Raw genomic sequence first — 24761 nt, 5'->3', positions numbered from 1 at the left:
CCGAATCCGTCGGGTTACCGTTCGGCCACGCCCCCCGATTTCCGTCGCAAGCATGCCAGCGCCGATGCACCACAAACCGATCGCGTGCGCCAAAATCCCGGGGCAATTCAGGGAAAATCGGCGCAAATCGGAAATATTCGGGTAACACGTCGGGAAAACGCGAATCGGGCCCTTAGTAAATGACCCCCATAGTGTCGGCCATCGTTCCAGAGGAAACCAACTGCGACAACATAACAATCTGTAAGATGTAAGTTGGTTTTTGATCAAGTAAGAAATACTAAACCGTAGCACGTAGTATGGTGGGCACACGTCGGGGCTGGGGAGAAGAGGAGGGGGTGAGCTCCACTGTATTCCAGGGGAAAGATAGGACATGTGCTGCACCGTACCGCTCCCATACAGCGCTGTTCCCCCTTTACCGTCTATATGGTGCATATATAAGCCGTATATATGTAAGCTGTATATACGTCCGCCATACAGCAGTGTGAATATAGCCTAAGGATAATCCATCAGTACCTGATATTCCACTATAATTTTAACAGAAAGTGGTGTTCACACACTGCAAAATACACTCACGATGTGCACCACCTATAGAAACTAGTTATTTGTAAGGGAAATAACGCCCCTCTTCATAGCGATGTATGGCACATGGCGCTGTATTCCGGGGAAAGATAGGACATGTCTCCTGGCCATGCGATGGCACGTGTGCGGCACTGTAACGCTCCATATGGCGCTCTGCGCCCATTGCAGTCTATGGGGGGGGGGCGGCCGTATATACGTCCCCCATACGGTCATGTGAATATAGCCTATGGGCGATACTTGGGACACTGATCTTTGTTATCATAGCCAGAGTTTAGGACCAGTATTAGCTCCATTACCCATCATCAGTGTACGATCATACGTGTGTCGCATGTCTTCACATCTCATGTGTCGGCTGTCGGTACCGTGCGGCGGCGCGGGAATGTACTATCTGTAGTAGTACTGCCGCATGGTACACTACAGCGCCAACCTATGAGCCTACGTGAGCTTATTACCTTGATAGCAAAAACAGAAGCGTTGATATATTTTAACTGGGTCCACATTTATTTCTGGGTAATTTTACAAAAAAAAAGGCCTGGATATGGACTCACTGAGACCCATTGGTCAAGTCAGAACACTTGCGTGTATATAAAAGCTTATCTTGATTTATTCTCTTTAAAGTTATAATGTAAATGACACAACAAAAAACTGCAACAAAAAACAATCACCAGGATCTAGAGTGATCAATACAATTATAGAGATATAAATCCGTGGTCGGAGTGGTGTGTATAGAGAGGAAAGTATCACCGGATCACAAACGGGTACTAAGTTATTCTCCTGAGCCCCTAGGTGTCAGTCCTGAGTTATCATTTGTCAGTTGTATCTAGTGAAAATGATACAATGTTGCTCTCTCAATAATGTTGATAGTAAATAGCATTATGATTGTATCAATATGGACACTCTTCACTATGTCTCCACTGTCTCACACTTTAGAGCAGGGGTCTCAAACTCGCGGCCCGCGGGCCAACTGCGGCCCGCGGGACAATATTTTGTGGCCCCCACCTGGTCGCGCTGCATGGAGAGGGCTCAGCCGGTAAGTCTTTGCTGCATATTGCAGCAAAGGCTTACCGGCAGTGGCGTACCGATCGCGGTCGCAGGGGTCGCGACTGAGACCGGGCCCATGGTCAGTCAGAGGCCCGCACCTGACCCCTGCGCTGCGCTGATAACTCGGCGCAGCCCAGCGGGCAGATGTTTTAAATTGTGACAGCCGCGGGCCTTCCCGTTACAGCGCACGGACTGTTCTGTATCTGGTCCGTGCGCTGGATCAGGGAGGGCCCGGAGCTGTCCCAATTCAAAATAAGAACGGGCCCCCGATCCGCCCACCGTCCCACCCACCTCAGCGGCCGTTCCCACCCATCGCATCCATAGACGCCGACACGTCTGCCTGCGCCGGGTCTGCTGAGGTCCATGACCCGGCACCTGACCTGGCAGACGCGTCATCAGCCGTCGCCTGCGCCGATCTGCAGAAGAGAGAGCGCGAAGAGGAGCGGGATAACTAGGTAAGAGTTTTATTTTTTATCTTGCTTAAGTATATGGGGCCCTGTTTCTATTTGGGGGGGCATAGGTGAAAGTTAGGAAATTTGGGGGGATATTACCTATGGGGGACATTAATCACGGCTACTGCTGGGGGGATATTAATTATGGCTACTGGAGGGGGGGGACATTAATTATGGCTACTGCTGGGGGGGGACATTAATTATGGCTACTGGAGGGGGGACATTAATTATAGCTACTGCTGGGGGGGACATTAATTATGGCTACTGCTGGGGGGGACATTAATTATGGCTACTGGAGGGGGGACATTAATTATAGCTACTGCTGGGGGGGACATTAATTATGGCTACTGCTGGGGGGGACATTAATTATGGCTACTGCTGGGGGGGACATTAATTATGGCTACTGCTGGGGGGGACATTAATTATGGCTACTGCTGGGGGGGACATTAATTATGGCTACTGCTGGGGGGGACATTAATTATGGCTACTGGAGGGGGGACATTAATTATAGCTACTGCTGGGGGGGACATTAATTATGGCTACTGGTGGGGGGGACATTAATTATGGCTACTGGTGGGGGGGACATTAATTATGGCTACTGCTGGAGGGGGGGACATTAATTATGGCTACTGCTGGAGGGGGGGACATTAATTATGGCTACTGGTGGGGGGGACATTAATTATGGCTACTGCTGGAGGGGGGGACATTAATTATGGCTACTGGTGGGGGGGACATTAATTATGGCTACTGCTGGGGGGGACTTTAATTATGGCTACTGGTGGGGGGGACATTGATTATGGCTACTGGTGGGGGGGGACTTTAATTATGGCTTCTGGTGAGGCGGGACATTGATTATGGCTTCTGGTGGTGGGGGGGGACATTGATTACTGCTACTGGTGGATGGTGTTCAATGTTTTTATGCATACTGGGGGGGGGGCCCTGTTGGGAATTTTGCCCTGGGGCCCAGAGGACTCTAGTTACGCCACTGCTTACCGGTAACACCCGCGATCAGTGCTAGCACCGATCGCGGGTGCTTTCACAGCGATGGCTGCCGGCAAATAAAAAAAATTATTTTTGTACAGGAGTTTTTATGGAATGGAGTGTCCCTGACTGGGCTCAGTGCGGTAGGAGCTTGGGACCCCTCGGTACACAGGACGCGTTCATAGAGAAAACACGTCTCCCAGCATGGGGCTTTCCTTGCGCTGGGAGACGCCATGACATTTGAATCTGAATAATGATATTTTGTAAGCGCATTTTGTGTGGAAAACTTGATGCGGCCCAGCCTTACCCAGAATCTACCTCCAACGGCCCCCAGGTAAATTGAGTTTGAGACCCCTGCTTTAGAGCCTTAGGCACATGTATTCCACTCATACATACACACTCAGATTTTTTTCTGCCACTATCTTATACTATTTGCATCTATATCATTTGGGTCCTATGATCGCTAAATAAAAGCTAACAGAACATTACAGCCCCCCAGACATGTTTTGCAGCATCCGTGGCGTCCTCAGGGCTACAGTGGCTAAGAGTGAGGGAATCCTGTTCCGTACTTCTAAATATAGCCTCCGCTTGGGATGTCAATCATGATGTCAGGTTACCTTTAGTAACCAATAGATACTTCTCTATGTCCGATCAGTGGAATGTACGTTCAGAAGAGCCTCCCATTGGTCAAATTGCTACTCAATCAGGTGAATATCATAGCATAGTATCATAGTATATAAGGCCGGAAAAAGACACAAGTCCATCAAGTCCAACCTTTAAGAATTAAATAAATGTTTTATCCCCATAACCCGTGATATTTTTTCTCTCCAGAAAGTCATCCAGGCCTCTCTTGAACATGTACATAGAGTCCACCATAACAACCTCCTGCGGCAGAGAGTTCAACAGTCTCACTGCTGTTACAGTATACGCATGTGGCTGAACTTACATTTCTGTATGCCGCTGTTAGCGCAGGCTGTTGATAATATATCCGTACTAGGGAAGGTCTAATGTGTTTGCGCCGAGATCCCCGCGCATGAGCTTGGAGTCTGCATGTGATATATTCTATTCAGTCACATTGGGGCAGATATAGTTACCCATCCCTGCACGATCCCCGATGTGCGCTCCCTGACGAGCATGCACAGTTTCCGCGAATCACTAAGATCGTGCACCCGATATCCTGCATGTGTCGCATGTGACCCCAAACACGTCCGCCGAAGTCCACCTTGTTCTTCCCGGTGTATTTAAGTGCATTGTCTTGCGACACAATTTGAAAGTTAAATCCCGCGCTCAGTCCGAATTCATCGGAACATCCGACGATGTTAGTGAATTGCGCCCGAATCCTCATCGCACAACGCACCGCGGGATCGCGACGGGACTGGGTAAGTAAATCTGCCCCATAATATATATATATATATATATATATATATATATATATATATATATATATATATATATATATATGATTGACAACCTCTAAGATCAGTAGAGCATGTAGAAAAGAATATCTAAAAAGAAAAGAACTTGGATATGGCCTAAAGAGACCCATTGGTCAAGTCAGAACACTTGGACCTGGTTTTATTTGATCATAGCCCAAAATTTTAGGTGATCCATCCTGCCGTCATGGCATAGTTTGACATGTTTTGCCAACAAAGTTTCCTTGTCTGTATGAACCGAGCTTAGATGGGAGGATATTCGTCTTCTCAATTCTTGAAACATTTTCCCAACATAGATTTTTGGCCATGTGCAAAGATCTACGTTGGGAAAACAATTCAAGTTTTTTATGAAAAGTTTTCAATATTTAGAGCTTTTTGACTTCAGAACAAGTTAAGTTATTTGTCTTCTTGACATATAAAATAATATTTGAATCCATCCTAATGTTGTTTGGCAATATTGTCCCTGAAACGACACATAGGGGCTTAGCTACCACCATCCATTACCACAGAGGGGACCAGGCTTTCTTCTAGTTATGATATATTTTAGTGACAAGCTCCTAATTGAAGCGCCATCCCTTTAGTAAACCCCTCTTGGATGACAGAGAGTACAGTATGACAGGGGTGGTCTACTAGGGGGCAATCCGCCGCTCTGAGTCTTTGTTGGAGGAACCACAGCCTTTGTTTTGTAGGGAGTGCAAAAGACTGAAAAAATAACCTCAATGTTTTTATTGTTTTATCCTTTATTTAAACATTTTGGTACTCGTGTGGCACTGAATTTACAAACAAACAAAAGTTCGGGAAGTGGAAGAGGTAGAATTGTCCTATCCCTTTGTGAATGCACAAATGTCTTCTAAGATCTGGAATGACTGCTCTGTCGGTTGGGTCAGGTAAATGTCCCCATGTAAGTGAAGCTATTTGGGGCAGAAGACATGTGGCTGGTGCACTTTCTACATGAGATATGAATGTCTGTAAATGGACATCAAGGTGACACAGCTGCTTCCGTCTACCTCCTGGATTGTGGGGGCATGACATCCAATGATATGTGCATCCTCCTGCTCCAGAACGCACACAGAAGACTACATACACTTCATGATTGTTCTTCTCGTCCCCAGTCCATCCACTTCGATACTGGCATGAGAATCACCAATCAGAGATTGAAGGCGCATGCACAGGAGTCCATTTTCTGGGGTTGGGCACTGGGCAGACTGGGAAGTCCAAACTCCATCCACACAGAAGAGCTCAGGGATGAAATCAGATGCAAGACTCAGGGTCTAAATAGTCAAGAAAAGAAAGATGAAAGACAGGCAAGGTATACAGAGAGAATGGAGATAGTATGATTAGCAAACAGTTCTATAGTAATAGAGTTACCTACACATTTATAAACATAGTTTGGCATCCAACACAGTGAGAATTATACATCTCCTCTGTGCAACCTTCAGCCACAGCAGGTCATGGAGATGGACTTTTGTATGAGAATGAACAGGATCTCAATTCTCTCATGACGACCCTTCTGTCTTCTCCCAGGATGGCCAAACCAGCATCACATGGTTCTTCTATTGAACAGGGTCTGGGCTGCAGCAGCAGAAGAAGAACCGCATGAACCTGCAGGAGACGTGACCAAGGGACATTGTGACTGGTAAGTCCTGATGTGGAGACCCTCTACCATCATCTCTACGTGGTCTCATAGGGAAGGAGTAAAGCAGATTTTACAAAGTCATTTATTTACCGTGAAGGTCTCCTGGTTCCTCTGCTGCTTGTTCTGAAAAATAAAAATTAATTAATAATGATATCACTACATGGGCTAGAATAGTGGAGACCCTGGTGCCCAGAACATTGTAACACTATGAAGAGCATTCTGCATATACATTTACTAAACTCTTCCAGAGAGCGCCCCCTAGAGAACACTACAGTATGAAGATAAACTGTTACTCACCTTTTCTTGTTGCTGCTTTTGCTCAAACACTTCAATCTCCACCAATCTCTCCTTCTAGGCCTAAAAGAAAAAAACAAGTCAAAAAATTATCTCCATGTAATAAGTGGAGGACAGTTCCAAGGATCACTCTATACAATTCTAGATATTGATGTTTTTCTGGGACATTTTCTTAAGACACTCAGTGGGGTAGAGATCAGCACAGAAAAGTGTGTGACCCCCCCCCCCCCCCCATATGGGCAATGTAAATTAAGCCCTGTCTATAAAATATACTTACTGGACAGATTCTGTGCTTGGCCAGGTCTCTCTCATCTCCGGTACTAAAGGTCTATAATAGAAATCACATACAGATCACCACTATATATCTATAATGTCTGTATATTCCAATATAGACCAATATTGTGGAGCAGATAATATGGAAACTGGTAAATAGTGATTAAAGGACAGAAGTCCTATAATATACATTTCTAACTACTACTATGTTATTAACATTTTAGAAGTTCAGTTCGGAATTTAGCTCAACCGCCCATCCGATAACATCCACGATCAGCATCCACAGGGGTCAACGCTGCGGTCAAATTCGGCAGCGGCATTTAAATCATGGTGTGTATAGACTTACTTACTCAAGTGTACATATAATATAAATGATATACTCACATCCCCTCCTCATCCTCCTTGCCCTTAATGTCATCTTCCTCCTCGACCCTCTCACTTTCCACCTCCATGATGACATAATCCTCCTTTGTCTCGTTCTCATTCCGAATGTCGGGGTCCTCCAATATCTCCCTCACCGCCTCCTCGATGTCAAAATCATCCTCCTCGCCCTCATTCTCTTCCATGATGTCAGTATCCTCCAATATCTCCCTCACCGCCTCATCGATGTCAAAATTCTCCTCCTCTACCTCCTCTTTCTCGATCTTCACGTCCTCCAATATCTCCCTCACCACCTCCTCGATGTTAATCCACTCAATCTCTTCCATCTCCTCAAAAACCACCATCCTATAAGAAAATATTAAAGTGAGTGTCCAACAAATTCTCTTTAGTGAAATGAATTATATCAAAAAGGGATAGAAATGACTTCCTCAACTTGTCCCAAACTCAACTCAAGCCCTTAAGAATGAAAAATTCCCAATATAATCTTCCCATCATATCTATAGCTGGTGAGCCATTATTATATATGAAGTCCCCTCTCACCAGCCCCTGTATAATACTGCTACTAGATCCCAGTATATAGCAATCTATAAACACCCCCTGCAATATCCCACATTGTACATCTATAGGAAGATGGACTTACCTCAACCTCAGTCTCTCACAAATCACCAGCAACCAATCTGTAACAAAGTATAAGTAAAAGAGTGGCCATTACCGAAGAGGAGGAAACAAGATAAAAGAAATGAAGGACACAATAGGAGCGGAGGACACAGGGGACTTACCTCTATCTCCTACAATAAACCCTCAGAGACAGGAGAATTCCGCAGCATCTTATATACCCGTGTGATGCCATAATCTGCAACATTCCGTCACATTCTATTTTCAATAAACTTTATTTATGTTGTTTTGTTACCTTCCCATGTAGCCCACCATCTGCCATGTACCTTCCCATGTAGCCCACCATCTGCCATGTACCTTTCCATGTAGCCCACCATCTGCCATGTACTTTCCATGTAGCCCACCATCTGCCATGTACTTTTCCATGTAACCCACCATCTGCCATGTACTTTCCCATGTAGCCCACCATCTGCCATGTACCTTTCCATGTAGCCCACCATCTGCCATGTACTTTCCCATGTAGCCCACCATCTGCCATGTACTTTCCCATGTAGCCCACCATCTGCCATGTACCTTTCCATGTAGCCCACCATCTGCCATGTACTTTCCCATGTAGCCCACCATCTGCCATGTACTTTCCCATGTAACCCACCATCTGCCATGTACTTTCCCATGTAACCCACCATCTGCCATGTACTTTCCCATGTAACCCACCATCTGCCATGTACTTTCCCATGTAGCCCACCATCTGCCATGTACCTTATCATGTAACCCACCATCTGCCATGTACTTTCCCATGTAGCCCACCATCTGCCATGTACCTTCCCATGTAGCCCACCATCTGCCATGTACCTTCCCATGTAGCCCACCATCTGCCATGTACCTTTCCATGTAGCCCACCATCTGCCATGTACCTTCCCATGTAGCCCACCATCTGCCATGTACTTTCCCATGTAGCCCACCATCTGCCATGTACTTTCCCATGTAACCCACCATCTGCCATGTACCTTATCATGTAACCCACCATCTGCCATGTACTTTCCCATGTAGCCCACCATCTGCCATGTACCTTCCCATGTAGCCCACCATCTGCCATGTACCTTCCCATGTAGCCCACCATCTGCCATGTACCTTTCCATGTAGCCCACCATCTGCCATGTACCTTCCCATGTAACCCACCATCTGCCATGTACCTTATCATGTAACCCACCATCTGCCATGTACCTTCCCATGTAGCCCACCATCTGCCATGTACCTTTCCATGTAGCCCACCATCTGCCATGTACTTTCCCATGTAGCCCACCATCTGCCATGTACTTTCCCATGTAGCCCACCATCTGCCATGTACTTTCCCATGTAACCCACCATCTGCCATGTACCTTATCCTGTAACCCACCATCTGCCATGTACCTTCCCATGTAACCCACCACCTGCCATGTACCTTCCCATGTAGCCCACCATCTGCCATGTACCTTTCCATGTAGCCCACCATCTGCCATGTACTTTTCCATGTAGCCCACCATCTGCCATGTACTTTCCCATGTAGCCCACCATCTGCCATGTACTTTCCCATGTAGCCCACCATCTGCCATGTACTTTCCCATGTAGCCCACCATCTGCCATGTACCTTTCCATATAGCCCACCATCTGCCATGTAACTGGATGATAAGGGGGGGGGGGCTAACTGGATGATATGGAGGCTAACTGGATGATGAGTGCTGCTAGCTGTATGGTATGGAGGCTAACTGGATGATGAGGGCTCCTACCTGGATGATATGGGGGGGGGCAGAACTGTCAGATTTGACCGCAGCAGGTTGAGGTTCTTTTATTATAACAATATAGAGTTATAAAAATGATGGTAATCAGTCTAGGGAACCCCAACTACATCACTGGAGCGCATTGTCTTATAATTTTTTCACTCGTTACTCTACGGGTTCCACAGTGCATAGAGCAGGTGACTCAATAAAGGCAGGACATGGGAACAGGGGGGTTTGGAAAGAAACCCAAAGTGTTACGTCATGTAACTGAGACTGGGGGACTGTCCTGCCTTCATTGAGTCATCTGCTTCTATTCACCTATTTCCACTTGTGATATTGTGGTTATCTTTATTACTTTCCGTATATAATAGGTGTCGAGCTTTGTATACACTTGTATATTTATTTGTAAGATACCTTGGGCATAGGACTTTGTGTATGTGTGGGGGGAGGTTGTAAACCTTGGGGGTAAGGGCCAGTTGGTCCCTCCCGAAATGGGGATTATGTTGTGCTCTATATTGGTATATTTTTAATTGTTTTTAAATGTAGATGTGTCCCATTTTTAATTTTGGAATTTTAAATATGAATGAATAAATATTGTTGATTTGTATACATTGGCCTTTTCTTGCATCTTTTATTTTTTAGTTATATATCATTATATGATCACATGGTCGGTGGCAGCCCTGATACTTATCTTCCACTGAGGATCCAGATCTACAAGCTCTGAGCTTCTATTGATCGTATGACTTAGTAATAGTTTTCTTTCATGACTTGCACTGTATATTTGACTATTATTAACATAAGTAGGGGGAAATCCATCACTTTGTTTCTCTTTATATTGGGAAGGGCTTATTATTCCCAACAGAACAACAGAAAAGACTGAACTGTTTTCGGAATTCTTAGCTCTAAACTAGTTAACATCAGTGTCAGCGTTGTCCTCTTTCCATGGTGCAGCAACAGTTAACAAATGTAACTGTGACTGGACAGAGCTCTGCTCCAATCATTCCTGGGGAAAAGTTTCTGGTTTCCCCTAAGTATTTTGTTAAGTCTCAATTAAGACTTTGTTTTCTCCATTCCTGGTAATTTGATCTCGGCTCTATTCTGACTACTCTTCTGCATGTGTGATTTTGTACTTCTTTGTGATCTCTGTTTGTCAAATATTCTCCTCTGTTCATGTTCTTTGTCTTATGACATTTTTGCTCTTTGGCATAGAAGAGGGCCATCTACAAGTTGTCCAGGACCGAATAAGGTATATGATGCAAATAGGTTGGGCCTTTTGGGGGGCTTGAATTTAGGGCTCATTGTCCAGTTTGTATTTCCTACTCCTAATTCCTTCATTACAAGTTACAGAACTTAGTTATAGAATAAATTTCCCTTCACCTCTACACACTTGGAGAGTATTCAGGATGATCTGCTGCTTACATTCCTTTAATTGGTAAATATTTTATTTCCAAAAAATATAAAGTTACTACATGACTTTTGTAATTTGTGATCATGCCCTCCCCATTTACCTTCAGTATCCTCACGTAACGGGACTTGATTTCAGCCTTCAAGACTAAGCTCTTCCTTGGTCAACTGACATTTGCCAGGTTGTTGTAGCCCCTTCGTTTTTTGTCATATCACCTCGTCTTGTTAGAATTGTTCTCACAATTTGCAAAACCACAACGGAAGTGGAGAATTGAGAAAGCAGAAGTTTTGTGACTCAACAGTGATACTGGCAGGAGGAAATGATATTTCATTAGAATAACATCAACTTCAGTCTACTTAATAGATAGTCAAGACCAGGGCAGGTAGAATCTACCTTACAGCTGGATTTGTTGAAGACGTCAATGTGAAATGTCCTGATACTATCACTTGCGAAGGATATTGAGAAGATGTTGCTTTGGTTGTTGTTTTGGATCTCAGTGGTCTTGGGCCATGAAGGTAGGTAGACATCATCTCATTTTTCATAGTTTTTATAGTTTCTCATAGTTTCATATGTCCAGCCAAGTATGCATGTGATGAGTTATATCACAACAAAGCTCTTCAGTATCATAATGAAGTTCACAGTCATCAGAACTGAGTCAATAACTAAGGAAAGATGAGGCACATAAAGATATCAAAACATCTTTAAGGTTCTTTGTCTTAGGTAGTTCTCTTGGAGAATCACCCATGGTAAGTGAAAGAAAACCAACAGTCATCTTTTAGGTTGGACTTGATAGACCTGCATGTTTTTCAGCCTTATCTACCCTCTACTATGAACAGGACTACTTTTTGGGAGTGCTTCATCTAAGGAATTAAGGGACAGCTGAATGTAGGCATATAACCTGGACTGAGTTATCAATGGAGGTAGAGGAATGTAATAAGATACATCCGGAGGGGAGTGTGCACCCCCCTGTGAAGAATAAAGGCAATGGGGCTCATTTACTAAGGGTCCGCGGACCATATTTTCGTTGGGTTGCCCGACGATTTCTGTGTTGCTCTGCATTTAACAGGGGTTTTTTGGCACATGCGATCGGATTTTGGTGCATCGGCGCCGGCTTTAACATGACACAAATCTGGGGACTGGCCGTCGGACGATCCAACGGATTCGGACAATGCGCGGGATTTAACATCGCAAATTGTGTCGCAAGACATGCACTCACATACACCGGGAAGAAGAAAGTGAACTCCGGCGGACCTGAGCGGGGAAGCGACACATGCAGGATCTCAGGCGCATGATGTTGGTGAATTGCGCCAGACTTGATCTTCGTCGGACTGTCCGGATCGGGGATGGCGACAGGACCGGGTTAGTGTAAATGCACCCCAATATGTTCTTAGATATAAGTAGTTGTCCCTAGTCATGGTTTACCTATTGACTTTCAGCCACGTACGTTGGGTGATTCTCCTAAAAAGTCCAACAACTGTCTATCAAAGGCAAATTGCCTGAAATAGTCTCCGACTAAATGGACATGTATTTGTGCCTTTGGAAAAGGGATTACCCCATCACTTCTCTTTGGTGTAGACTTTGACCTCCATTCTTCACCCATATCATGGGATTCAGAAATTTTGTTTGCTTCTTTGGTCTCAACAGCAAATTCACATTTGCCTGAGCATGTGTTCTCAGTTCGAAAAGTGAATTACACCTCTTGAGTTGTTTTGTATGTGTAATAGGAGAGAGAATTAGTAATGGATTTTACAGACATACAGAAGAAGAAAGCCATCAAGAAGTGCAAAATAACAACGCAATAAACTCATTTTGGTTACCATCTATCAGTTATGTAGGTTCTCACAAGATAAGCTTATTGCTGTGGGTCTTCACTACTAAAACACATAGAGATCTACAAAGTAACTTAATTAGCAGTGGTCCCACAGGCCTAATGAAGAATGTTGCCATGCCTATTAAAGGGAACCTTTTACATTCCATCAACACATGTGGTGACAGGTTACCATAGAGCCCTATTAACCAAATGCCACCCTTATTTTAGCTAAAAATTGCTTCCCTCACATTCTATAAAAACATTCCCATAAAATCAACTTTGTTGTCTTACCTGGCATACAGCCAGATCTAGTAGTGAGTTGTAGGGGTGTGTTTACTTCTTCCAACAGCTCCTTCCCATGCCACATGTCTCCTTGTCAACATTCAGCACTGAATGTCATGTGACCAGGGTGATGTCATCTAAGGTTTTTTACCCATTAACATTAGCAAAACTACCCCATGTATTTATCTGATTATACAACAAAATCACAGCATTTCTTCATGGAAGATGGGGATGAGTAGAACTTCATGGGGGCATGCTGTGATCCCATGTGATCAGATACACACATGGGGTATATTTTTTAAATGTTAGTGGGTAAGGGACCTTGGATGAAATCACCCGAGTCACATGACATGAAGTTCTGAATGAGGATTAAGCATGGGGAGGTGCCTGGAACATGCCACCTCCAACTTCTACTGTATGCCAGATAAAGTTAATTTTATGGGGATGTGAGGGGAACAATTTTTAGAAGGATGTAGGATGGAAGACATTTTGAGTCCTCCAAATAAGGAAACACCTTTTACTTTGGATAATCAGGGATCAGGGTCCTGAACATTAAAGTCCCCATATACATTACTGGGTTTCTAAAGCCTTTATGTAACATGTAATATTATAATGTTGTTTTATTTCTTTCTATTCTTACACAGACATGAGAGAGAAATTATTTGCTTTCCCAGAAGAGTCATCCACCTCATATGTTCAGATATTTGGAGATCTTAAAGGTCCATTTACAGAGGCCACTGTCTGCATGAGATTCCACTCCGACCTGACCCGAGCCTATCCCTTGTTCTTATTGGCTACATCAGTCACATGCCGCGCCGTACTCCTCTTCTATTATCCGAGATCTAATAATCAGTTACTCCTATTGGTCAATAATAGGCAGCAGTATTATGATCTGCAGGTCCATAATTTCCTAGAATGGACAAGTCTTTGTGTATCGTGGAGCTCTTCCGCCTTGGTGGTGTGGGTCAACGAAAAGAAATACAAAATGGACATAGAATCAAGTGAAGAGATCATCGGGGACCCGACCATTGTTATCGGTCAGGGGAGAAATTCATGTAATGAGTTCAAACAATCCCAGTCCTTTGTAGGAGAAATTACGGATGTTAATATGTGGGATAAATCGCTGACTGATGAGGACATGATGGATTATTTTGCTGATGAAGAAATGAGCGGTAACATCATTGACTGGAAGGCCTTAAAATTTAATATTTCTGGAAATGTCCAGATACGACCTTATGCAGATCCATATCCTTGTATGGCTTTATAATGTTTATGGGGTCTTCCCACATTATTGTATGTACTGTATCACAGCTATGTCCTACCTCTGGTGTGCTATCTACATGTCAATGTCCGACCCTTTAGAAAGCCTTGTATAGTTGACCTTAACATGGTTATATTTTGAGATATTGATTTTCATGTTACTCCAAGGGTTACAAGACAACAAACTTTGACCATACCACCTGCATTATACTCTCATGGTTGCGGAGTCTCTCTTTTCCATAGATTTGGTGATCAATCAGTGGAGCTTTATGGCCCAGGAGCCCCATTTTCATTAGAAGCAGACAGCTCCTTTCTCTGTGTAGTGGTCAGTCCAGGTTACTGCAGAGCTACTTCCAGTCATTCGAATGTGTGCTGGAGTGACACGGCTTAGCTTGCGCATACCTAATTCTAGTCTTTTTGGAGACCTGAGGCAAAAACATAATTGCTGCCCTTCCCCCTACCCCAGCAGCCTACCTCCGATCACCTGCTTTTTTTGTCTCACTGAATTTACAGACAAATATTAAAAAGTTCCTACACCCTGTTAAGAAATGCTGACACCATTACTAATGACTGACACTACACATGATGATGTTGTGTCACACATTATTATCAGTCAGTGACACAGACATTAGGGGCATCTAGTACCTTACAGTACTGTTTCATCAGGAAGAGGACTTCATCACAACTTCTCCTGGCCATCACATATCTCTGCTGAATCAACCATCAGATGTCTTCAGCTCTCGCAAGCACATTTCCACACTATGCCCCTAAAAATGCCAAAGTCACTTACAGTCTAATGTCACCTGGATAACAATGCTTCCATACAGGACCACCTAATTCATTTTTATTATTATTAATTTTATGCACATATATACAGTTTATATAGAGCCCCACAGTCTGGATACAGCACCCCCACCAGTCTATACACAGACACCTACAATCTACTGTGGGTACAGAACGTTTAAGACTCCTTTAAATCTTTCACTCTTTGTTTCGTTGCAGTCTGTTGGTAGGATCTAAAAGTTTTTTTTTTTTTTTGCTCAGTAATGTACCCTCTGTCCCCATCTAGACAGAAAAAAAACAGAAATGTAGATATTTTTACTAATTTATTGAACAAGAAAATCTGAAATATCACTATGTGAGTATCAGCCACTTTGCTGAGTGTTGAGAAAAAGCAGCTTTGGAGCCAGTACAGCCAGGAGTCTTCTTGGAAATGATATGTTTAGTCCTTCCCCTTCCCTCTCCATAGAGAAGCTTTCTTCACTAATTAAAACGGTCTGTTTTCTAGCCACTCATGTAACGGCCCGCCGGACGGGTTACGTCATGAAATGTATCCACTTCCAAGATGTGGAAGAATTATTTAGAACTAATCCTATAATCTTTGTGGTTTAATAGGAAGTTACCTTAAAGAACATGTATGTTGCCCTTAATATATATTTTCATTCCTTAGTTATGTTGCCATCTGCTTTCTATACTCTGTGTTGCAGCTGTTCTATATCTGCCTGGAAGGAATATGTTTGTACTATGACCAATAGAATGTTATGTTGGTTACATATTGTACAAAGGTCCTGGTTGGATAACCTTTGAACTCTCCGCCCTCTAGAGGAAGTTAATAAAGCCCCTGCTGCTTGGAAAGTTCTAGGCCAGTCCAGTGAGAATTTCTTGATGAGAGTCTGTCTGGGGATATGAGGGCTCATTCACACGGCAGCTTTTGGGGCCATGATCTGGTCACATGATTTGCAACCAGATCATGGCCCCCATAGACTCCTATGGCTCCAGGGCACAGCCTCACAGTGGCCACGTCAGGCGGATGTGCAGCAAAGTATAGGACTTGTCTCATACTTTGCAAGATACGTGGCGTGGCCGCTCATCACCTCTCCAGCCTGAAGCTACCTAAACCAGGCTGTGAGAACCTTTGCCAGATACATCCAACCAGCGACCTGGGACCTATTGAATTGTTATCTTGATCTGTTGCCTTTGCATGTTCTACAATAAAGGAGCCATAAGTCAATGTTTATACCCATTGTCTCAGTGTGATCACTGGAAGCCGCATACCATCATGGGCATCCCCTCTCCCATCTATCCATGGATCCTCACATACATAGTGCCCCAGGGAGAACTGCTTCCATACCATCAGCGGCATCTACCTCCTTTCTTGCAAATCACCCGTCAGATACCTGCCCAACATGGACGAGGCCTGTTCCACCTGTACTAAGGGACTGTAACCCAGACGAGCACAAGGCCGCACTCAAGCAGCCACTTAGGTACCTGGGGAATCCAGCTGCCCACAAGTCCAAAAAGGTCAGGCTCCGAGGGGGATGTTGCACTTGCTGCATCCTGTTTCCATGTATCCTGTGATCAGAACTTGACGGCATCGATGGGTGCTTCATCTTTCTCTTCTGCTTTGGACGTCGATATTGCTGCCCCTTGCAGAGCACCACCATAGTCTTTACCATCCCGATGCACAACCATTCCCGTGTTATTCATGGATGTTTCCGGTTCTGCCACCGAATGTTGAGGTAACCCGAATCGAGAGGGAGTGGCATCCCTATGTCTTTCTCTTGCTGAATTTGGAAATAGGAACCCCATCTAAAGCCAAACTTCATCGAGAAAGTGACATTAGTAGATTGGAGACAAAAACTCAAAAGAAACAAAAGATACTGTATGTATGAACGTTTCCTCATATCACTGGGAAGATTATGCAAATTCTGTGACCATTAGTGAAATAGCAGATTGGTACAAAATAAAAATCTATTAAAAAAATCCACTTATGGGAAGTGCAAGAGATCAGAATCTCTGGAGATGAGACTTAAATAGAAACGTGGAAATGAAGAAGTGGAACTTCTTTTGAGTAGAGATGAGAAAATATTTTCGTTGGTTCGTAGATTTGGTATGAATCTGACATTTTTCAGGCGCTGAATCGAATTAAAATCTTTTTTGATGAATCTATCAAAATGGCGGCTAGTCAATAATGGGCGCCTAAGTGTTTTGCCAGAATTACCACAAGCTACAACCATCTGTGATAATTTAATTTCCTGCCTCTTATTAATCACTTTACTTTAGCACAGTTTAGGCGCAATTTTGGCGCAGTTTAGGCGCAATGTTAGATTCAGGCTCTTACATGTGATCCTGCTACAAGCTCCTCTCTGCTTCTCCCACATCCCAGAATGAAGATAACACTCACAGCAGTACCCAGGTGTGTGACACCCAGCACCCAGTGACCTCCTCAGCAGTGGCTTCTCCTGGAGGGGATCCCCCAGTGCTGGTCTCCTGCTGCACCCCTGTAATTCTGCACAGTATCCCCCTCTGACACACTGGTGATACTGTGCAGAATTACATGGGGGACACTTGTCTGTACTATCTGCAACATTCTGCAACATTCTGCAAAGTTCTCTCCTCTCCTGCTCTGAGCTGAGAATTCTGCAGAATGTTTTATAAATAGAAGGTGATGAACTGTAAATAGAGTCTGCAGCTCCTGTCTGTCTCATGTCTGTATTATATGTTCTAGTGTCTGCAGTGTCTGTAATGTCTGTATTATCTGTACTAGTGTCTGTAGTGTATGTAATGTCTGTATTATCTGTACTAGTGTCTGTAGTGTATGTAATGTCTGTATTATATGTTCTAGTGTCTGCAGTGTCTGTATTATCTGTACTCGTGTCTGCAGTGTCTGTATTATCTTTACTAGTGTCTGCAGTGTATGTAATGTCTGTACTAGTGTCTGCAGTGTATGTAATGTCTGTACTAGTGTCTGCAGTGTCTGTATTATCTGTACTAGTGTCTGAAGTGTCTGTATTATCTTTACTAGTGTCTGCAGTGTATGTAATGTCTGTACTAGTGTCTGCAGTGTCTGTATTATCTGTACTAGTGTCTGAAGTGTCTGTATTATCTTTACTAGTGTCTGCAGTGTAGGTAATGTCTGTACTAGTGTCTGCAGAGTATCTAATGTCTGTATTATCTGTACTAGTAACTGCTGAGCTCTGCTGCTGGGGATGAGCTGCTCTGCACAGGGCTAAGTGCTTACTTCTCAGTTAACACGACCTTCGGGCTGGAGTGTTTTTGCGCCCGTTTTTGCACCTAAATGAAATGTCGTCGAGTGATGAATATCATTAGGTGCAACAAAGCATCAGGATTGGTAAGATAGATGAGGGAAACCTGGTTATTTCTAGTTTGGCGTTTAAATGCAAAAATGGCGCAAAAATGGTACAACATTATGAAAAGGCGCAAAAACAACAGAAAAAACGAGTGATACATGTGGCCCAATGTCTTTTATCCCACAACTTAGGCGGGGGAGATGGGTGAGCCTAAATGTAAAAATTAGGTTAAAAAAAAAAACTTTTATGAATTTTTTTTTTATTTTTTTATCATTGCTGTACCACACAGCCCCTCCAAATGACCCTGACCCCACCTCCCTTATGTTTCTCCTAATGTTTAATTTGTTAATACTAATCCCCGATTAGTGGGGGAGTCTCCTGCGTCCTTTCCTCTGTGGATCTCCTAATTGTGTTTGAGTAGGAGTCCAACAGTGCTCTGGGCTCTGCAGGTGCTTCAGAATGCACCTGTCCCCTCTCCCACAGCCATCAGTCACCCAGAGCCACTCAGCTTCCTTCGATGTGAGTCAGGATCATGCAGCATGGGGTAAAGTTACTGGGGCACATTTACTTACCCGGTCCACTCGTGATCCCGCGGCGCGTTGTCTGATGAGGATTTGGGTCTAGTGGGATTCACTAAGGTTGTGCGCCCGATATCCAGCAGGTGTCGCTGCTGCGCTGAGGTCCGCCGGAGTTCAGCTTCTTCTTCCTGGTGCATGTGAGTGCTTGATCTTGCGACACAAATAGTTTTTTAAATTCAGTGGTTTTTCCGAATCCGTCTGGTTATCTGAAGGCCACGCCCATCGATTTTACGTGAAAGCCGGCGCCGGCAATTAGTAAATGAGCCCCTATGTCTGCTTTGAAAGGGCCCTTAGGTGCTCATTTAGAGGGAACCTGTCACCAGGGACCACAGTTTAGGCTGAACATGAGGACACCCACTAGACATGGACATCTCCCTCTTTGAAGAAGTCAATACAGCTATTGAAACAGACATTGGCCCACATTTATCAAAACTAGTGAAAAATGTACTCTGTGCAGTTTGCCAGTAGAGTGTGCAGGGGGCGCCAGATTCATGAAACGTGTCACATATTCTTTATGTATCTGGCGCCCCTTGCACTGCTCAGGCAGAATGCACCTTCTTTTTTTTGGTGCATTTTCTTCATGCTGTAGTATTGTGGTGCACGATCCAGCTGTGCACCAGGGACGCCCCTTTTTGGTGCACATTTTATCTGTTGGGTTGAGCACTGTGCAGCCGCAACACAAAACTGGCACAGACACTTTATAAATACATTTACAAGCAGTTCTCACATTCTGTCCGGTGCAAAGTCAGACAGAAAATTGGCACAAACACTGTAATAAATATGGTCCGTTCTCTCTTAGCCCTCATGCACACAACAGTTTTTTCCTCAGGTGATGAAGCCATGTTTTTGCGGTTTTCTCGCGGCTCCATATATATCTACGAGCTTATGCCCTTAGCTTAGCCTAGAGCTCCTAATAAAATAATCAGAGAAGACCCTATTCTGGGCCATGTTTGCTGATCGGCCAGTCACCGGAGCCACAAAAAACACGGTCAGTACGTGTTTGTTATACATTTACGGCCCATTATTTTGGATGAGTTGCTACTAGATAACACAATCACGTAAATCCAAAGGGTTTTAGTGACATCATTTGCCATTCACCCTTTATTTTTGCGGATTCGCATAAAAACAGATGAGCCCCTTCAATGGCACAGCTTGGAAATTGCTACTATGCAAATAAGTTTCTATTTTTTGACTATTTTTTTAAATCAAAATTACAATAAAGAGGAACTTGTGACATTGTTCCTCTTAGCTTTCAATATATTTGTATATTTCATGAGATCCCATGAGTTTTACCTTAGCAAATATCTGAGCCTAGTGATTCTGGAGATACGCCGGACCCTCTTTTGGTGCTTGGACATTCATTTTCCCAATCCGTGACCATATTTATCAGCTTCAGCCGCCATTGAGAAGATGTTGGTCTTGATGCTGTTGTGGATCTCAGGTGTTGGTGGACAAATAGGTAGGTTGAAATTTTCTCAGTTTTATTATGTTTTTTTTTTTTGGAGACCCAACTCTATTATCAAAGATTATTATCCAATGGGACCAGTCAGAACCGACGGACAGAGGAAATTCCTCACTATTACATTGTCATGAGAAAAAGAAGGTTCATTTTCACCAACCTTGTGATCAATAAAAACTTGTGAATAATCTTAAAATTTCTTTTGCATCAATAAAAGGTGCATAACATGATTTGGTTCTTAGAAGATCTCAGAATTAGACATCCATGAAGAGCCACGGGTTCTACCAAAAAAAAAAACAAAAAAAATAACCATTCACGAATAAGAAACTTGTAGAAACATCTACAGTATTTTTCGGACTATAAGGCGCACCATCAATAAATGCCTTCTAAAACGTCTAGGTTCATATATAAGGTGCACCGGATTATAAGGCGCACCTGATTATAAGGATGAATGACCAGCAGGTGGCAGACCTGTGCACAGTTCAAGGCAGCTGTTGTCTGTAAGTACGGTTCATTTGTAAGGCGCACTGGACTATAAGGCACACCTTTTATTTCTAAGAAAATCAAAGGATTTTTGTGCGCCTTATAGTCTGAAAAATATGGTATACACCAATAACATGAAGCCAATGTTTTCTATGTGACTTTCTGGGGGACATGTATCACTCCTATTGCTTCCTTATTCTTTTTTTGTGCCACTTTTCGCAGCTTGTGACTTTTTAGGTGCAGAATCAAGCAGCATTCCAAAGTTATCTGCCCCTAGGATTTCATGCATTCGGTGGATTTATCTTTGTAGCCCAGATCTTTGTGCAACATTTGGGCTTGAAATTGTCAGATTCTTGCGCTTAATATGTCCCGTAACAGAACACGCTAGACCCAGACTTACTATTGGTAAACTACTATTTGGTATTAAAAAGTCACACACCACAGTGGGGCTCATTTACTAAGGGTCCGAATGCCGCACTTTCGTCGGTTTTCCCGAATATTTCTGTTTTGTGCCGATTTGCCACAGGATTTTGGCGCACGCGATGGGAATTTGGCGCATTGTTGCCGGCTTGCATGCGACAGAAATCGGGGGGCGTCGCCGTCAGACAACACAACGATTTCGGACAAACCGCGCAATTTAAAAAGGTTTTGTGTCGCAAGATCACGCACTCACATGCACCAGGAAGAAGCAGGTGAACTCTGGCGGACCTCGGCGCAGCAGCGACACAGGAAGGAACTGGGACGCACGATCTTTGTGAATCGCGCAGGACCCGAATCCTCGTCGGACAACGCACTGCGTAAATGCGACGGGACGGGGTAAGTAAATCTGCTCCAATAAGTCCCAAAAGAGAGACTAAACAGGCAACTCATCACATGTATCGCAAAGGGTAAAAACTTAAGCTACATTGCAATGATTAAGTAGGCAAACTACAGGAAACTTGAAAAAGTGGCAGCCGAAAAACTATGATACATGCGCCCAATGAGTCTCAAATATTAAAAACCTATTAAGAAAGAGACAGAATTCCACGATTGATATTCACAAAAAATTCATAATTTTATGGAAACAGTCATCTGGGTGGATGTGGGAAATCCTGACACCAGGTAATTATTAATTAACCTATCGTGTACATCTAATACTCATAGCGGCAGATTTACTTCCCCGGACCATTCGCGATACAGCAGCGCGTTCTCTGTGGAGGATTCGGGTCTTACGGCGATTCACTAAGGTAGTTCCGCCGATGTCCACCAGGTGTCGCTCTTTGTATATTGTTCTTTACTGCACTACCCTAGTAAAACACCCACCTCCCTCAGATGTTTGTTGTGTCCCTCCGGCACAGGCTGTCATTTCTTCAAACGTCTGTTCCTATTTTTTTATGTGTTTTTTATGAAATTCTGTCTCTTTCTTAATAGGTTTTTGTGTCAATGGGGCAGATTTACTTACCCGGTCCGTTCGCGATCCAGCGGCGCGTTCTCTGCGCTGGATTCGGGTCCGGTCGGGATTCATCAAGGTAGTTCCTCCGCCGTCCACCAGATGGCGCTGCTGCGCTGAAAAGCATCTGAACGCGCTGGAGTTCACCAGGCCGGACCAAGTGAAGTAAGCGCGTCCTAAGCGACACATTTCTTTTTTTAAATGCGGTGGTTTTTCCGAATCCGTCGGGTTTTCGTTCGGCCACGCCCCCCGATTTCCGTTGCGTGCATGCCAGTGCCGATGCGCCACAATCCGATCGTGTGCGCCAAAATCCCAGGGCAATACAGGGAAAATCGCCGCAAATCGGAAATATTCGGGTAACACGTCGGGAAAACGCAAATCGGGCCCTTAGTAAATGACCCCCAATGTATGCCAGCAATACAAGACAGTCTCATATAGAGGATCACTGGGATGTTATTCAATATCCTCTAATATATATGGTAGGTGTCCTATCATTGTCATGGAGTCTCATACTTTGTGATGGGATATTTTGGGACGCTTCTCTTTACAACGTTGCTTCAGGTCTTAAGGCCTGGGGGTATTTGGACATGCACAGGAAACCACCTGTCATCAGGTTTTACTCCACTAAACTAAACAGATAGGGTATGGAAAGTTCTTTCTAAAAATCCCTTCTCTTTAAAGGTAAACAAGTGAGATATAAAAATAAAAATCTCCTCCAAAGCCAGGCAAATATGACTCTTCGACACCTCATTTTCACAGGAGATGAGTCATGTTTAGTGGTTACAGAGAGTGGGGGTCATTTACTAAGGGCCCGATTCACGTTTTCCTGACGTGTTATCCGAATATTTCCGATTTGCGCCGATTTTCCCTGAATTGCCCCGGGATTTTGGCAGACGCGATCGGATTGTGGCGCATCGGCCCCCGGCATGCACGCAACGGAAATGGGGGGGGGGCGTGGCCGAACAAAAAACCCGACTGATTCGGAAAAACCTCAGATTTTTTTTAAAAAGAGTGTCGCTGGACGCGCGCTTACCTTCACCGGCAATGGATCGTGCACTCCGGCTGACCTCGGCGGACTTCAGCGCAGCAGCGACACCTGGTGGACGTCGGAGGGACTGCCTCAGTGAATCGTGGGAAGACCCGAATCCACCGCAGAGAACGCGCCGCTGGGGTAAGTAAATATGCCCCAGTGTGTTGCTATGAAGCCCTTATCTTATGTTCTATAGCACCTACAAACAAGAGTGCTTACAAGTTGTGTCATTTTAGAGATGAGGACTTATGACTTTGACAGCCACATACAGGAACCTAAAAACATAGCTGATGTGTTTCAATCTCTTATGAAGGCCCCTTTAAGTCATATTGTAATGCTGTTTTTCCTCGTTTCTTCTCTTACGCAGATATGAGAGGGAAATTATTTGCTTTCACAGAAGAGTCCTTATTTGTCCTGATATTTCCAGATCATGAAGGTCCATTTACCGAGGGAACTGTCTGCATGAGATTCCACGCGGATCTGACCCCGAAATATTCCTTGTTCTCATTGGCTACTGTAAATACATCCATCTTTCACCTCTATTCTTATCTAGGAGCAAGTAATGAGCCATTACTGACAGTCAGCAATCATGAGGAGTATTATCACTTTCCGGGGAAAAACTTTTCGGAATGGACAAGTGTTTGCGCCACGTGGAGACCTTCAGTCTGGGGGCTGTTTGTCAACGAGAAGAAATACGAGAGAGAGAACGCATCGAATGTGCACGTGGACGGTGACCATTTCTTCTTCATAGGTGATGATTTCTTTGGAGAAGGATTCCATGAAGTAGAGCCCTTTGTGGGAGAAATGACGGATGTGAATATGTGGGATAAAGCGCTGACTGATGAGGACATGATGGATTATTTTGCTGGTGAAGAAATGAGCGGTAACATCATTGACTGGAAGGCCTTAGACTTTAGACCTTTTGGAAATGTCAGCATAGAAGATTATAACGATCCCTATCCTTGTATGGCTATATAATGTATAGAGGGTCTTCCTACAGCAATATAAACAGTGTGTATTTCTATCCAGAAGGAAACCAACTAAGTCAATGCCCAACCCCCTAGAAAACCCTTAGAAATCCCTGTCAAAATTTGGAGTAGTTGTTCCTCATCAACACAGATTAACAGCGGGGCAGTGGGTGCATTAGAACCGGGCCCAAGAGTTTTAGGGAGCCCATAAGGTGTCACATTCCCATATGAGGCAACCAGTATTATAAACCATACATTATAGTCGGGGGCCTGGCACAGGCTTTGCAATGGGATCCATCAGCTTCTAGTTACACCACTGCAGATTAGGGTTACTGACTGACATTTATTTACAGTGTTTTCACTTTATAAAGTATTAAGAAAGGTCCAGTATTGTGGCTATTTTTTTTTTTTTTGCATTGCTTAAAGGTCATCTAGCACCAGGATGAAGGATTGTAAACCAAGCACACTGACATACTGTTAAGTGCTACCTCTGGCAGGATCTGCCCTTCTTTAAGCTTCCAAGT

The 24761-nt window shown here is 44.0% G+C and overlaps 2 protein-coding genes across 2 annotated transcripts; both read left to right on the top strand.

The window, feature by feature from the left end:
- The first annotated feature begins 11145 nt into the window (after positions 1-11145).
- Positions 11146-16210, top strand: LOC140069432 (serum amyloid P-component-like). Its single transcript, XM_072115131.1, has 2 exons — positions 11146-11362; positions 13584-16210. Exons 1-2 carry the CDS (start codon positions 11314-11316, stop codon positions 14204-14206), a joined length of 672 nt encoding a protein of 223 aa, XP_071971232.1. The 5' UTR covers positions 11146-11313; the 3' UTR covers positions 14207-16210.
- Positions 16211-19814: 3604 nt separating this feature from the next.
- Positions 19815-24560, top strand: LOC140070083 (mucosal pentraxin-like). Its single transcript, XM_072116414.1, has 3 exons — positions 19815-19860; positions 20259-20327; positions 23637-24560. Exons 1-3 carry the CDS (start codon positions 19815-19817, stop codon positions 24245-24247), a joined length of 726 nt encoding a protein of 241 aa, XP_071972515.1. The 3' UTR covers positions 24248-24560.
- Positions 24561-24761: the final 201 nt, after the last annotated feature.

The sequence above is a fragment of the Engystomops pustulosus genome, chromosome 7, assembly GCF_040894005.1.
Source record: "Engystomops pustulosus chromosome 7, aEngPut4.maternal, whole genome shotgun sequence".
In the NCBI taxonomy this organism is placed as follows: Eukaryota; Metazoa; Chordata; class Amphibia; order Anura; family Leptodactylidae; genus Engystomops; species Engystomops pustulosus.
The sequence above is the reverse complement of the archived record's forward strand: the minus strand, read 5'-3'. Positions and strand labels throughout refer to the sequence as shown.